General features: G+C 51.3%; 1 protein-coding gene and 1 non-coding gene across 3 annotated transcripts; one reads left to right on the top strand and one right to left on the bottom strand.

Moving 5' to 3' along the window:
• The first annotated feature begins 4,512 nt into the window (after positions 1-4,512).
• On the top strand, positions 4,513-12,323 carry TRIM50 (tripartite motif containing 50). 2 transcript variants are annotated; one of them, XM_057748096.1, is made up of 6 exons: positions 4,513-4,911; positions 7,895-7,990; positions 8,951-9,181; positions 9,306-9,325; positions 10,325-10,449; positions 11,363-12,323. In XM_057748096.1, the coding sequence occupies exons 1-6, from the start codon at positions 4,513-4,515 to the stop codon at positions 11,950-11,952; spliced, it is 1,461 nt and encodes a 486-aa protein (XP_057604079.1). In that variant the 3' UTR covers positions 11,953-12,323. The 2 variants fall into 2 exon arrangements, with proteins under 2 accessions (XP_057604079.1, XP_057604078.1); XM_057748095.1 differs by having other exon boundaries at positions 9,303-9,325.
• Positions 12,324-14,822: 2,499 nt separating this feature from the next.
• Positions 14,823-14,929, bottom strand: LOC130829608 (U6 spliceosomal RNA). The gene has a single exon (XR_009047621.1). It is a non-coding gene; the product is annotated as a U6 spliceosomal RNA (small nuclear RNA).
• Positions 14,930-16,639: the final 1,710 nt, after the last annotated feature.

The following is a 16,639-nucleotide window of genomic DNA, read 5'->3' as shown; positions in this document are numbered from 1 at the left end:
GGATCAGCAGTGGGGCATGTGATGGCCAAGCTGTGGCCACGTGGCCGGCGGAACAGGCTGATGAGGACAAGGCTCCAGAGACAGCGGGCTGCTGGAAGGGTCGGGCCTCACAGCCGTGGGTTACTTCCAGCCTCCCTCCGTCTCCGTCGCGTTCAGGGGAAACGTAGACGCAGACGGGACTTTAAAGTCAAACTGCGCAGGTCCTGAGCAAGCAAGGTGATGGCCCTCAGCTTCCCAGCACCAAATCTGCAAAATCTGCCGCACCTGCGCGCTCGTGGCGCAAAGGAAGAATGGCCCTGGATCCCATCCCCTCCAGCCTGTTCCCTGCGTCCTCCCACTCTTGCCAGATCGAGAGCTGGAGGCCTTTGGGTATCACCTCCCTCCTGCGCCCATCTTGCCTTGACTGCGGGTCATTTCCTCCCGCTTATGTGTCCCCAAACCTCCCACCTTAAAACAAACATGCCTCTCTGTCCCGAATTTCCCGCCTGCTACAGGTGGCCTCATTCCCACTCTTCGTGGGCAGTGGCTCTGCCCACTATTCTGTGTCTACTTCTACCCTGCATTTTCTTTTCAACTCACTTCAATACCAGTCTGCCCAGCTCCACACCACCATTCTGCTCTTGTTGCCAAATCCTTCAGACGCCCTCAGGTTATTGGACTCTGGTCAGCATTTGATGAAGCTGACCTGATTGACCTTTAAGTGCTTTTTTTTCTCTTGGCTTCTGTATTTTTCTTTCCCTCTTGTAATAGAGGACCACAAAAACTAGCTGTTTAAAGCAACACCTGTTTATTATCTCATGGTTCTGTGTGTTAGAAGTCTGACACCAGTCTAACTGGGCTAAGATCAAGGCATCAACCTCACTGGAGGCTCTGGGGAAGAATCCGCTTCAAAGCCCATTGTTTATTGGCAAATCCAGATCCCTGAAGTTCTCGCCCCCAGGTCCCCGTGTCCTTGCTGTCAGCCAAGAGTGATCCTTAGCTCTTAGAGGGGGCTCTGTGGTCCTTGCACGTGGCCCCTTCCATCTCAGAGTCAGCAACAGTGTGCCAGTTCCTTCTCAGGCTTGGAGGGGATATCATCTGATTGATATTTTTATAGGCTTGCCTCCTCTTCTGCTACATCTCTGACTCCAGCCAGAAGAAATTTCTCTACTGTTAAAAGGCATGTGATTCGATTAGATCCACCCGTATAATTCAGCTCCATGACTGTAATTACATCTTCAAAGTCCCTTTTGCCGTGTAAGGTAGCGTATTCACAGATTCCAGAAATTAGGGGCTGGATATCTTTGGGGAGCCATTCTGCCTGCCACACCTTCCTGGTCACCACACTCTCCTGATTGTCCTCCTACCTGCCTGGCTGTCCCTTCTCAGTCATCCTCCTCTTCCTGACCTCTAAACATTAGCAACCTCACGGCCCTGTCTGTGGACCCCCGCCCTTCTCTATTCCAAGCTCCTGAGAGAGCCCAACCATTCCCACAGTTTTATGTATGTGATATACCAGGCCAGCCTAGAGCCTACCCTGGGCACCAGAGCTCCAGGAGCCTGTGTCCAACTGACTTTTTCAGTGGTTCTCAAAGTGTAGTCCCCAGAGTAGCAGCATCAGTATTGCCCAGGAACTTTTAAAAACTGGGACACAATTTTTGGACCCATCCCTGTACTCCTGAATCAGAAACTCTGGGGCCTGGGCCCAGAGGTTTCTGCTTTAACAAGCCCCCAGGTGATTCTTGTGTTTGCTCAAGTCTGCAGACCACTGGGCTACTCAGTTGCTGCACCTGGTTGTCCTCAGTCAGGCGTCTGACTTTGGATTCCCCCATTTACCTTTTTCATCCTGATCTTGGCATCACTCTCCATCCACCCAGGTGATCTAGCCACTATGATCCATTATCTACACAGTGGCTAGAGTGAGCTTTTAAAAATGTAAATCATATTCCCTTGCTTTAAAACCCGCCAATAGCTCCCACTGCCCTTGAAATTAAATCCAAACATTTGCTCTAGTCTGCAGGGTCTTCCCTGCCAACCCCTCTGACCTCATCTTCTGAAGTTCCTTCTGGCTTACTGTGATCTAGCCACCCAGGTCTCCTCTCTGGTGGATCTCACAAGTACGGTTGACCCTTGAACAACAGGGGTTTGAATTGCAAGGGTTCAGTTATACGCAGGTATTTTTCAATAGTAAATACTACAGTACTGCACCATCCATTGTTGGTTGAATCCATGGATGAAAAGGGCTGACCTTAAGGTATATGAGGATGAATACCCACACTGCTCAAGGGTCAGTTGTACTGAGCTCTTTCCAGCCTCAGGGCCTTTGCACTTGCTCACCCATTGCCTGGACTGCGTTCCTTTCAGGTGGCTGGCCTCTTGGTATCCTTCAGTTCTCAGCTCAACCATCCCTCCTGAAAGATTGTCCCGCCCCCTTCTAGAATGCACCCCACAATCCTGCCAGCTCATCTCCCTGCTTTATTTCCTGCATAGTATTTAATGCTGGCCTCACCCTACATCTACCCCCATATATTATAAAATCCAAAAGGACAGAAGTCGTGTCTGTCTTGTTCTCTAATGTATCTTTAATACCCAGCATAGTGCTTGGCACATAGTAGGTTCTCAATAAATGTCAAATTCAGTAAAATTGGCTTTCTACCTGCCTATACCAGACCTGGGTCTAGCTTGTCACTGGGGTAAAGACCTCACTGCACTGACAGACATGGGTGCTTAGGCCTGCAGGGGTCGCGGCCTGCTGGTCCAAAGCTCCTTGTTTCTTAACAATTATAGAGATCCTCACCCACCCTTGTTGTTTCCATTCAGTGATTTCCAACCACGCAGCACATGACACATATAGTAGAGTATAACCATAATATTTATTAACTATATGACAAAATGTCATTGAACTTCTAAACCATTGAAATACTTTTAATAAAAATGTTTGTAATTCAATAATATTGAGTAAGAGAAGTTGGACACAAAAGAATACTTACTATGCAATTCTGTTTATTTGAAATTCAAAATAGGCCACATTAATCTGCAATTATGTAAGTCAGGATAGTGCTAGAGGTTCTGACTGGCTGATGCATGAAGAAGCCTCTGGGTGCTGGAAATGTTCTGTATCTTGATTTTTTAAAAATGTTTACTGTTTTAATGTATTATCCTTGTAATAAAGGATACAGATGAACACCATATGAAAAGATATATAGCATGACGTCTGGAAGGGTCCAGAGTGCAGGAACTTCTGTCCCCATAGAACTGGGATGCACCCCCCCACCCCCTCAGAACATGGATGCATTAACCAACCCAGAAGCTCCTTTGTATCTTGATTTTGAGAGTGAGTATACACATACTAAGTTGTACTGCAACTGTATAGTTAAGATTTGTGTACTTTAAGGAAGTTATACATCAATTTAAAAATCTAGGTAAGTAAAAATACCTTCAAAATTCTAGAGAGAGAGGGAGAGTTTGAGATTCAGAAAGAATTGTGTCAAAGCACGAGGCCACTGCTGTTTGGGGTATGTGAGGTATGAATAGGTGCCCAGTGCCTCTGTTTCTGCCCGTCCCCGACGCCTCGCCAAGGCAAGCACCTGAGTATTGCTGTTATCAGAGCTGGCCAAGTAGAGGCTGCCTCCCCAGTCCCGTGGTGTGGCCCAGTTTCCACCTGATTCTGAGTGACCTTGAGGACACCCAGGTGTTTCTGGGAAAGGGGAGGAGGAAAGGGGCAGAGACTAGGTAGAGCAGGTGTCCAGCTACAATCCCTGGGTCTCTGCACCTGCTGTCCCATCCTGGGGAGAACAGAAGGTGGAGCAGATCCAAGTCAGTGATGCTGGTGTGAGGCCCCGGTTGGGGGAGCTCGGTGAGTGCTGAGAAGCCAGGTAGTCCACTGTTGGGGTTCCCCTGGGCCCACTGCCGACTTCTGGTGAGATGCTTCTCCTCTGTCGGTGCCAATCAGTTTTTACAGGGGAGTGGGGTGGAAGCTCAGGAGACAGCCCTCCAAGGTCCCAGACTCTCTGGAACAGTGTTGTTCTAAGACAGAACTCTGCTTTAGAATGGCCTGGGGGTGTCAATGGTAAGTGCAGATTTCTGGGGCTCACTGGAGATGTGAGAAGGGGTGGCTCAGGAATTCTACTGTAACTCTGCTTCCAACAGAGGCTCGCCAGTTTGAGAACTGATCTAGAAGGTGGGAAAGACCTTGGCTTGTTTTGCTGTCTGGCTCTAGGTCAGGACGCCTGCTGGGCTGGAGCTTACATTATTAGTCACTCCAAGTGACCCTGCAGATGGCCCCTTTCATGTTTACCTCCAAATCTGAGTTAGGAATGTAGAATCCTGGACCTCCAAGTGACCACTTTTTTCATTTAAGCCCTTTGTTTTAAAGATGGGAAAACAGACCCAAGGTCATAGTGGGTCAGGACTGGAACTGAAGACTGGCGTCCTTAAGAGCCTCTCCTTTCAGGGCCCTTGGGGGCTGGGGGCCAAAGGAGTAGAGGGAGCAGGCACCAGGGAGGCCGCCCTGGGCTCCAGCAGGCACCGTGGATGGCGTGGCAGGTGAGCGTGCCCGAGCTGGAGGACCGCCTGCAGTGCCCCATCTGCCTGGAGGTCTTCAAGGAGCCCCTGATGCTGCAGTGCGGCCACTCCTACTGCAAGGGCTGCCTGCTGTCCCTGTCCCGCCACCCAGACTCAGAGCTGCGCTGCCCCGTGTGCCGGCAGGAGGTGGACTGCAGCAGCTCCCCACCCAACGTCTCCCTGGCGAGGGTGATCGAAGCCCTGCAGCTCCCTGGGGATCCTGAGCCCCAGGTCTGTGCACACCACCGGAACCCTCTCAGCCTCTTCTGCGAGAAGGACCAGGAGCTCATCTGCGGCCTCTGCGGCCTGCTGGGCTCCCACCAGCACCACCGGGTCACGCCTGTCTCTACCGTCTACAGCCGCATGAAGGTGGGGAGCGAGACTGCTGGGGGTGCAGGGAGCCGGACCGCTCTGGGGCACACAGAGCTGGGTCCTGTGCCCTCGGGGCCATTGCCTGGCACAGAGGGGTCCAGGGCCAGCCTTGTGCTGGAGCAGAGCTCGTGGAGCGTTCACTTATCCACCAATCCACTAATCACCTTCTGAGCAGTGGCTCCAGTCTCCAAGTGGTGAGGATTAGGCAATCCAAAGGATGGAGAGTGCGAAATGTGCTAGCCCCCTCCCTGCTCTATTTTTCTGTGTATCCCTCATTAGATTCTTGAGCACCCAGGGGGCTGCACTCTCAGGCAAGTGAAGGCAGGAACTTTGTTTCATTCCCAGGGATATTTCTGTGCCTAGAACCGTGCCAAGCAGGTAGTAAATGCCCAAAATGTATTCGTGGAATCAGTGGATTCCTGCCTTCATGGACTGTTGCCTCAGAACTAGCAGATCATCATTTAAGATAAGTAATAACAATAATGATACCATCTTAGGTTAGTCTGTTGACCTAAGGTTTATGAAGAGTGGGGTTATTGTTATATTTACAAATGAGGAAACAGGCTCAGAGGAGGTAGGCGTCTTAGTCAAGGTCATACCGTTTGGTGGCAGAGCTAGGACTCAAACCAAGGCCAGTTTTCATTCCCCTGTCAACAGATCGAGTAAGGACAGGAAGGGCTCTTGGAGGTAAATTGTTATAGGGTACCTGGCCTGGTGTTTGGTGGGGAGTGGGGTGGGGGCGGTAGGGATAAGGAATGACAAAATTCATGGGAGGGGGGCAGGAAGAGGGAAAGGCATCAAGATCTGTACCAGAGGGGCCCCCTGGAAGCTTTTCCAGGGATTTCCTGGCTGAGTGCTCTGGGCAGCATTTCTTTGCTCTTTCAACCCTGGGAGACAAGTAGGAAAGGTGCACACGGCCAGTCAGGTTGTCCACCAGCTTCCCTGCCCACAGACATTTCCTGGGCATCTGGTACGTGCTAGGTGCTATGCTGGTGCCCACGGTACAATAGTGGGCAAGAAGTTCACCCTGCACCAGAGCTCACAGTCCAGGGGGCTGACAGAGTCCCGTTGTCAGGTGCTGTTGTCAAGGTTAAGTACGGGCAATGGTGAAACCATCTGGAACATTGCTCCTGCATGGTCTCAGGTAGTCAGGGAAGGCTTCCTGGAGGAAATGGACTGCTAAGTTGAGACCTGAATCATAAGGAGGACTTGAAAGGAAAAGAAGGGGAGGAAAAGCATTCTAAGTATACAAAGAGCACATGCAAAAGACCAGCATGGCACATTTGAGGCATTATACATGGTTCCAATAAGCTCGAGGGAGAGTGAGGTGGGAGAACGGTGAGGTAAGCAGGTCATGAAACGTCCTGTGTGACATGAGAAGGGATTTGGGGTTTATTCAGAGAACCAGGGTTGGAAGGTTTTAAGCAGAGTCACGATGTGGCTCCATCTCTCTGCTTGGAGAGTGAGGCTGGGAATAAGAGATTGGGAGTAATCTACATACAGGTGGTCTTTGAAGCCACAGGTGTGGAGAAGACTGACTGGGAGAGTCTGCAGAGTGATGGGGAACACCCTGCTGATGCCCCCAGGAGCATCGGGGCTTAAGATTTGGGTAGAGAGAGAACTCTGAAAAGGGGACAGAAAGGATTCACAGAGGGAGCAGGAACATTGGCTGAATGTGGCCTCCTGGAAATCACAGGAGCAGAGCATTTCAACAAGAAGGAAATCACTTGTGTGAAATGTCTGCTGAGGATTGAAAAGAGCCTGTCAAGTTTAGCGGTAAGAATCTGTTGTCTTGGCAAGAGTAGTTTTAGGGGAGTGTGAGAGGAGGAAGCCAGATTGCAGTGCAGTGAAATTGAGTTGAGTTTTATCAGCAAAGGGCTGTCTGGAAGCAAAGGAGACTCTCAGGAGCTCATCACTTCTGGCTAGGGGTTGGGAGGGCTTGGGTCCTGGTTTTGGATGTGGGTTTTTGTGATCTCAAGACTCCTCTCTGCAATGCAACTAAATTAAGTTCCTTTATCAGATCTCTTTCATGCATTCCTGTCTTCTATTGATTGAAGTCTTAAGATTATTTATTTGCATAATTCTGTTTCCACTCACTGTGGCCCAGTTAATGAGAAAGAACTAGTCCTGTCTCTCTTTGCCTTGGGAGGGTGACCATTGAGATGCCCTTCTCAGGCTCCTATGAGATTGGATGCCTTGTTATGGAGAGCAAGGACTCTGTGCTTCTTTATCTCCATGCTGGCTTTTTTTTCTCAGCTACCTTCCAGAAAGGCTCTTGCAGCTGACTTCTGCTTGGGCACCATCCAAGCTAAAGATTCTGCACACTCCATGGGTACAAACCAGCAAGGCTCCCATCAAGTCATGCAGCCAGATGGTGCTCTAGGTGGTTCTGGTTGGACCCCTAAGGTTAGATATGGGGCCAGGGCAGCCTAGGAGAAGTGAGTTTACTTCAGCTTGGGAGGTCCTAAATTCAGGCGGGGCCCAAGCCTGCTGGGGATGGATTTTCAGGTCTTTATAGGGAGTGGGGGGTCACAGGTGTAACCCGGGCCACTGCATGCACCACTGGCCTCACTTGGGGCCAGGCTTTTTGTGATGACTCTTGATCAGATGCCCACTAATTCTGGACCTGCTGGTGACCAGCAGGTCTACCAGGTGGGTACCCTACGGGCAGCATTCCACGCAGGGAGTGTTGACTTCAGATTGGCAATCGCCCTGATTGGATGTTGTGTGGTGACTTCTGGTGGCTGTAACGTGTAGCATCTCTGTCCATGTCATAGGGATGACGTGGAGATTCTCTTCTGTCTGGGCAGTTCCTGCATCAGTGTGGAATATTCTTGAATAGTCTTACCTATTTTGGGGCCAAGAGTACCCGGGTAGCTCCCTGGTTCCACTGGGAGTGCTCGTGGCCATCAGGCCGCCCTCAGGAGCTGGGAGGGTGAAGGGGTTGGCGTCTCATGGGGCCATGGCCCGTTGCCTCCAGGAGGAGCTCGCGGCCCTCATCTCCGACCTGAAGCAGGAGCAGAAGAAGGTGGAGGAACAAATTGCCAAACTGGTGAACAACAGGACCCGGATTGTCGTGAGTGCCCCGCCCCTCTGTGCCCTCCCCTGGGACCAGCCTCCCACCTTCTCTTTCCTGCAGAGCCCAGTTCTAATTGTGCTTTACAGGAATCCACGCCTTCCATATAAAGCCAGAATTCAGAGCATTCCAGGGCAGGGTGGGGGAAGCACAAAGCCTCTTAGAGGAATTCGGCACAGTTGTCAGGACTGCCTCCAAGTTGGCTTGTGTCCTCCATGTCCTTGGGACTGAGATAACCCAGAACCCAAGGCCCAGAGGTAAACAGCTTAACGTGTGGGCATGACTGCCCGCCCCCTGCCACCTGGGTCTGCTTGACCTTGACAGCCTGTGCGATGCCCTCCTCGTACGTCAGAGCACAGGCACGGACAGGCCTGAAGCCCTCGGTGGCTGTCTGCTTTTCCTAAATGAGGGACACTTAGGCTGGGATGGTGTGGAGCCCGGGCCCTATAGGTAGTCATGAAACAAGAGCAGGAGATCAGCACCTGCTGAAAGTCAGCTCAGTTCATCTTCCTCACCCTGGAGAGGAGCCAGCTTTACCCCGTCTCATGGAGGCAGAACTCAGGGTCACACAGAATCCTCGTTATCTCCAAAGCCTGCTCTCCAGGGCCTTCAGACTTCTCTTTTTCAGTTGTGGACCCCCGTGATAAAGCAAAATCTTATGTTCACACTTGATAGTAAAGATGGGCAAAAGCAGAGCCACTGCATTTGAGCTGGGAGCTGGGGGCCCAGCCTCTCCCCTGCCACTGTCGCCCAGCCTCTCCCCTGCCACTGTCACCCTCCCCTCTGGGGCCACATCCAGGATCCCCGGGGAAGAGTGTGAACACCCTGTCAGGAGTCAGCCCTGGGACTCGGATACCAGGACTAGCCCGGTCGGAAGGCCCAGAAAGGCCTGAGCTGCCCGGCTCTGGAGACGCGAGGTCAGCCATGGCTCCCGTCTTGACCGGCCCCTCCCTGTCCCAGAATGAGTCCGATGTCTTCAGCTGGGTGATCCGCCGTGAGTTCCAGGAGCTGCACCACCTGGTAGACGAGGAGAAGGCCCGCTGCCTGGAGGGGGTGGAGGGTCATACCCGCGGCCTCGTGGCCTCCCTGGACATGCAGCTGGAGCAGGCCCGGGGTGCTCGGGAGCGGCTGGTCCAGGCCACGGGTGTGCTGGAGCAGTTTGGCAACGAGAGTCACCACGAGTTCATCCGGGTGAGTGGACAAGGGAGTGTCCCCCATGCCAAGGCCGCTGGGGCCCCAAGAGCCTCCCCCTTCCTATTGGCTTCCGAATAGCCTCCTCCATGCCCTAACACTCCTCCCTCTTGTCTTCCAGAAGTACCACACTATGGCCTCCAGGTAATAATCTTGGAGGGCGCTCTCCGCGAGGGTCTCTTGGCTGCAGGCATGGGCGTCCCATCTCCACTAGATCCTCCCTTCAGTTTTATTGGTGCTGGGAGCAGCTGCTCACATCTGGCTCTGTACTAAGCCCAGGGAAAGTGACATCCCTGTCTTGGGTGAACTATGGTTACATCACTTTGGGCACCTAGAACAGTAGGAGTTCATACAAACTAAAGAATTAGCACAGAGGAGGAGGTGACTGAGGGGAAGTGGGATGGCTGAGAAGGGTAGAGGACAGGCCTTTGCCAGGCACACTGAGTTACGTGAAAGGGTGAAGTGTGTGTAGGCTTGGAATATTATGAGAAGTTCAATGTCATGGATGAAAGTATGAGGCAGGGCAGAACGGGAGGTGAGGTGGGTGATGGTGGGTAATGAAACATGCACCATGGCTTGTAGGAAGGGGTTGGATGCATGTTCCAAACCCACAAACGAATCACTCATGCAGTTCCTGAGCGTGCCTCAGCCACATTTATGAGAGCCTCCTTGTTTTCTCCAGTTTGCCTTAGTCTTAAGGACAATTTGGTTAGGAGCACTGGCTGAAATGAATGGACAGAGGACATGATTGGCTGAGTTTGGTTTCCACTCCAGCTGGAGCTGGGGGCCAGGGTCACCCGATACAGAGAAGTGGTCCTCAAACAGCACATCAGAACCACCTGGAGGGCTCATTCAACCACAGCTCACTGGGCCCCAGGAATGAATTCTGATTCAGCAGGCCTGGGTGGGGCCCAAGAAAATTTGCATTTCTAACAAGCCCCCAGGTGCTGCTGCTGGGCCCAGACCTGCATTTCGAGAGCTACTGATTAGTGTTTCCCCTTCCAGGAAGGAGGCAGGTCATTAGAGTGGGGGTGGGGTGCACGGTCTTCTGAGCTGTGGCTTGGCTGGTTGGATCTGCGTACAGGTGAAGGGCTGAGGTGCACAGTAGGCAGCTCCACTGTCACTGTGGACCTTTGCCCCCAGCTCAGAGCTCCAGCAGGCCCGGCCCTTGGAAGGCACGTTCAGTCCCATCTCCTTCAAGCCAGGCCTGCACCAGGCCGACATCAAGCTGACTGTGTGGAAAAGGCTTTTCCGAAAGGTTCTGCCAGGTGAGACCACCCCCCCCACCCCACCCCCCATCCTTCTAGTGTATGAGGTATGAACTAGAAGGGTGCAGGGCTGAGCTTCCACCAGCAGAGGGGGCTCAAGCTCAGCTGTAGCTCTTACTAACTGGTGACTGGGAGAGTGGTGTAATTCTGAGCCTCAGTTTCCTGATCTGTAAAGAGCCCACTTGCTGGGCTGCATAGTTTCTCAGTAGGCGTGCGTGCGTGCGTGCGTGCGTGCGTGTTAGTGCTTAATGAATGGCAGCTGCTGCTCTGCTAAAAAATAACTCGGACGTTTAATTAACTCCTTAATTACTAGCACATAGGGAGATGGATCAATAGACTGATTTCATCTAACAAAGGCAAAAGCAAGGTTGATATAAGAGAAAAAGGGGGAAAGGGGAGAAAAAAAAAACTACAGATAATCTCTGAACCATGAACGTCGTTTGCATGTTTTGGGTGTAAACTGATTAGCTGGCAGTGAGCAAAGAGGTCAGTCGGGATAGTTTGTCCTTGACCGGGCTGCTAGGGTATCTAAGAAAACCACTGCAGTGTTAGTGTGTCCAGAAAACCTGGGGAGCGAAGCTGAGGCGCCCACATGACAGGCCATCTCCCAGGTCCTTCCATCGGCACCTCCGCCTCCGGCAGGCCCGCAGGCCCGCACCGTTTCCCTTGCCAGAATGCCTCGGCTCACAGCCGCCCGTCCTCCACCCTTCAGGCATCGTTCACTCATTCAGCAAACGTCTGCAGGGTTGCCTGCTCCAGGCCCCCAGCCCCTCCTAGGCCCCGCAGATTACAGGGGTGAGGCCGACTCGGTTCTTCTCCTGAGGAGCTCAGGGCCTCCCATTGGCCTCCCTCGGGGCAGAGCCAGCCGCCTTCTGCGTGGCTTGAACACAGCATCTCCTCTGATCTCTCCCAGCCCCGGAGTCCCTCAAGCTGGATCCTGCCACGGCCCACCCGCTCCTGGAGCTCTCCAAGGGCAACACGGTGGTGCAGTGTGGGCTCCTGGCCCAGCGGCGCGCCAGCCAGCCCGAGGGCTTTGACTACAGCACGTGCGTCCTGGCCAGCAGGGGCTTCTCCTGCGGCCGCCACTACTGGGAGGTGGGGGTGGGCAGCAAGAGCGACTGGCGCCTGGGGGTCATCAAGGGTACGGCCAGCCGCAAGGGCAAGCTGAGCAAGTCCCCAGAGCACGGCGTGTGGCTCATCGGCCTGAAGGAGGGCCGGGTGTACGAGGCCTTCAGCTGTCCGCGGGTGCCCCTGCCCGTGGCCGGCCACCCCCACCGCATCGGCGTCTACCTGCACTATGAGCAGGGGGAGCTGACCTTCTTTGATGCTGACCGCCCCGACGACCTGCGGCCGCTCTACACCTTCCAGGCCGACTTCCAGGGCAAGCTCTACCCCATCCTGGACACGTGCTGGCACGAAAGGGGCAGCAACTCCCTGCCCATGGTGCTGCCCCCGTCCAGCGGGCCCAGCCACCTCACCCCCCCACAGCCCACCAAGCTGTAGGGCTGCTCCCCAGCTCTGAGCACAGGGGGCTCAAGGGGTCCCGCTGGCTCCGGTGAGCAGAGGTGATGTCATCATTGTTCAGGGAGGTCTTCCTGCCTGGGCGTCCCTAGAAACAATTATAGGGAGAAAAGGACCACGGTCCTATTCCCAGTAGGGGGCATATTTATTAACCTCTTTCCAGGCTATCAACCTTCGTATTAACAGCAGAGCCAGGCCTTGGGGTCTGCGGGTCAAGCTGGGCTTCTCTTGGCCCCTCCTAACCATGATCTCTGCTTACTCTTCCCCCCGAGGGTGGAAACACTTCCACACATAATTTCCTGCCATCATTGTGAACTTTAAATAACTTTAAGGATAATAAAATTAATGTTATTGCTTCCTTTTTTCTTCTTTTTTTCTTTTTATTGCTTCCTTTTCAAATGATTTGCAGTTATCAATTGCTATATGTGTACACTGCTTTATGCTCAGGTCTTTAAAAGCGGCTCCAGCCTCTGGTGGGGCCTCATCTTGCTCCCATTCCCTGCCCATTGGTCTCTGATTAGTTATGGCAGCCACTCTGTCATTGCTCTGTCCCCAAAGATGTCTCTCGATTTCCCTCTCTGTTAGAGAAGACGGAAATGACACTCCTCAAGGTCAGAAGCAAGTAGGGGACAGACGGGTTGTGGCCCATCCCTGAAAGCTGCCAGGCACATGGTGAGCCTGCCCTGTGGCCACCCCAAACCAACGCTGGGATAGCTGAATTCTCTCCCAAGAACCTGAAAAGTGGAAGAGAGAGAGTGGTTAGGGCTGAGTCATCTGAGGCCTGGTGCTTTAGAGAGAAGCTCCCCAGCCTCCTGCTCTGAGGTCTGTGGAACCGCCCAAGAACCTTCCATGGGGAAGAGCCCTGCCCTGTCACCCTGGCACGAATCAACATCGGCCACACGGACAAAGGCTCGACCCACAGCCTATCTGAGAGATCCTCCAGGAACAGGAGCAGAGGGAGGATTGTGAGGTGCTACCTCAAGGCCATCTTTACTGACCTCCTTATCCTCACAGGGTACTCAGGACATCATGTCCCAGGCTCTGAGGAGCTCTGAAGCTTTCTGCCCTCCCTCCCTCCCAGTGGCGCTGCAGCCTATAAAACAGCTTAGCTATGTCTGGAACTGGCTTCTCAGCAACGGGATATTCAGCAACGGGATATCCCACAACTCAAGTTGCAGCCATGAGTGCTTTGATTTCCGCACCATCCTTTTTGGTGTGGCAACAAGGTCCATGTGGAGCTGCCACCTTTGGCTAATCTTCCTCCTGCCATCTACGTAAGTCATAAACTGAGTCAAAAGCTGCTTGTTGTCTCTTGATCAGCTGAATCTGTCTGGCCTTGGCCTTGGTTGCTTGGCATCTTCCAGACTTGGTTTTTTGTTTTGCAGCTCTTCCTTCAATTCCATGACTCTACCTCCACTCTCCACCCTTCTCCACCCTGTTATGTCCTGGGAGGCAGGCTGTGCTGGGATGCAAACCCCTCAGGCTTCCTGTTGGGTTCAGCTGAGGGGAGGGACTGGCAGGAGATCCCAGGGCAGGAGAGGGAGTTGGAGGTACTTATTTTCCTGGGCTATGTGTTGGCAGCTTCAGGCGGCCCTCTCCCTCTACTACTCTTCCCTTGTTCCTGGCGGTGAACAGTGCTGTCGCCAGTCCTGAGCACTGCACCATCTCCTGTAGGCCCCCTTAACTCTGACCATTCTTTTAGAAATAGTCCCTTCTTTAAACCCTCCTCAACTGCTCCCTTGTGTGCACCTTTCTGCCTCCAGCCAGACCCTGACAGACATGATGGCAGACTTCTGCCCCCATTTAATAAATTCTCTTTTGTTTGGCTAACCAGAGTTAGTGTTTGTGTTAGTGTTTGTGCTTGCAACCAAAAGATCTTAACCATGCAGAAGGCAGAAGGGAAGAGCAGTTACTTCTTCATATGGAATTGGCATTGAAGCTGAAACAAGTGGAAGACAGGCAGAGGAGAAGAGACTTCAGGGATCTATGTCCAAAAGGGATGCCGCAGCTGGAGCTGGGCCTGGAGATGAGGGTGGGGGCTGGTCGGGGAGGGGGGGGGCATCTATGCTACTTTAGTGTATGTTAACTGTGTTCTGTAATAACGACAGTGTGGGAGTGGGTGAGTCTGCCCAGGGAGAAAATATCAGACTAACAGAAAGGAGGTCAGAGAATGGAACACCAGGACCTAGGGGAGCAGCTTAGATGGAGTTGCCAAGGAAACTTAGAAATGGGCAGAGAGATGGGAGGGTATGCTAGCTAGGAGAGGTCATAGAAGCCAAAGCTCTCCAACAAAGAAGGCGTGATCAACAGTGCCATGAAACCCCCGAGTCAGCAGGAAAGGCCTGAGGAATATCTGGAGATTCTTAGTAGTTTGGAAGGGAGCCACCTCAATGCAGTGGGGTGGAAGACAGACTGCAGGCAGTTAGATAATAGTGTGTGATGAAAAAGCAAAGACAAGCATTGCTGACTCTCCATTTAAAAAGTTTGACAGTAAAGGGAAAAAGAGAACTGGGTCAAGAGTTTGGGAGAAGGTGGGATTAAGAGAAGGCGTTTTTAGGACAGAGGCAGTACTGTCCAGCAGAAGTATGTGAGCCACATATGTAGGTTTGTTTTCTAATGGTCACGTTTTAAAAATTAAAAGACCCAGGTCACCTAGCACTCAGATCTTGGTTTCTTTTTTTTTAATTTTTTTGGGGGTACACCAGGTTCAATCATCTGTTTTTATACACATATCCCCGTATTCCCTCCCTTCCTTGACTCCCCCCACCTCGAGTCCCCCGCACCCTCCCCGCCCCAGTCCTCTAAGGCATCTTCCGTCCTCGAGTTGGACTCCCTTTGTTATACAACAACTTAAAAATATGGAACACTTCACGAATTTGCGTGTCATCCTTGCGCAGGGGCCATGCTAATCTTCTCTGTATTGTTCCAATTTTAGTATATGTGCTGCCGAAGCGAGCACAGATCTTGGTTTCTTAATACCATTCTACAATAAAAGGAATGAGGGTTCCTTGGAGAACTGGCTGATTCTGGGACTTGAGCAGGAAATACACCAAATGAGCCTTGAGTATCTTGTAGTACCAGAAGGCAAGGAAATGCTCAAAACCAAACAAACATGAAAAATAAAATACAGTAATAGAGGCCTGTGAAAAGGATACAGGAGTCAACTGGAAGCACTTCCAGTGGCCAAAATGAGAATAATTTGAGCGATAAAATATTTTGGATTACAACCCAAAGTATAAAATAAATATCCATGAATCCATACTGATGTAAGTAAATGATTGTTTAATTAAATGGGGGAGAAGTAAATATATGCATACGAATTCCCAATAATTTACACAGTTACTCTGCCTGCAAGGAGGGGGAGCATAACCCTCCTTCTCCTTAAATGTGGGCTACACATAGTGACTTCTTCCCAGGGAGGACAGAGGGATAGAGTAGATTCACAGTGGAGAAACTTGACAAATATTCCTCAGCCAGGTGATCAAGGTCAACAGCAATAGTGATGTCACTTTGATACTACATGCCCTTGCTATGATGTAATGAAAATGTCCCTTTACCTGTGGTCTTTCTCCCCCAAACCCATAACCGTCGTCTAATCACGAGAAAAACATCCAAGTTCCAACTGAGGAACATTATACAAAATACTGACCAGGACTCCTTAAGATAATCAAGAGAATCACAAACAAGGAAAGTCTGAGAAACTGTCACAGACAGGAGGAGCCCAGAGCGACATGACTAAATGTAATGTGATGTCCTGGATGAGATTCAGGGACAGAAAAGGACATCGAGTAAAAACTAAGGACATCTAAATAAACTGTGGACTTGTATCAATATTGGTGTACCTGTTACCCACTCCCCTGAAAGAGGGAGGATTGTTTTAGGGTCAGTCAATTCTAGCACAGATGGTTGTCCAGAACCACATCAATTTGTGCTCTGTTCATCCATTCACTCCCTCACTCATTCAACAGATAAATTTAAGTCCTATTGTGAGAGAGACACTGGTCTTGGAGGTAAAGACAGATGAGCATCAAGACAGACAAGAACTTGCCCTCATGGAGCCAGCTGGAGAGACAGGGAATAAATCATAACCACATATGGAATAAGTGCTATGAGGAAAACAGATGATGTGATTTGATGGGGGAAGAGGAGATTTCCACTAAAAGATCACTTGTGAACCAACCTGGAGCTATGGGAGTGGGTGACTCAGTGATTTTATTTTAGACTAGAGTCAACCTTCTTGCAAAATGCTTGCTCATGTGCTATTAGTAATACAGAGAATATACAGGCTTGAACATTCTAGTTCATGGAAGCCTGTCTACTTGAATGCTTGAGATACACGTGTGCTGGTTCCCCCCCTCCCCCAAATCAACCCATTATGTAACCAGTAACACATGGGTGCTGTGGACCCAAATGCCACACAATCCCCGTCCTCCCAGGGGTCAGGCTGGGGAAACATTCCTATAGATGAATCCTCACAAGGAATGCATAAAAGGCTGGCCATTTGGAAACAAAGTTAGAGCCCTTTCTCACATCATGTGCCAAACCTAACTCTAAGTGGATTTAAGTGTGAAATGATGAAGCAGTGAGTGACTTCTATATTGTGGTGTGAAGCAGTTTCCAAGCATGACACCAAAGGCAGAAACCATAAAGGTAAATATTTTACAAATGA

Source organism: Hippopotamus amphibius, chromosome 9, assembly GCF_030028045.1.
Source record: "Hippopotamus amphibius kiboko isolate mHipAmp2 chromosome 9, mHipAmp2.hap2, whole genome shotgun sequence".
NCBI lineage: Eukaryota > Metazoa > Chordata > Mammalia > Artiodactyla > Hippopotamidae > Hippopotamus > Hippopotamus amphibius.
The sequence above is the reverse complement of the archived record's forward strand: the minus strand, read 5'-3'. Positions and strand labels throughout refer to the sequence as shown.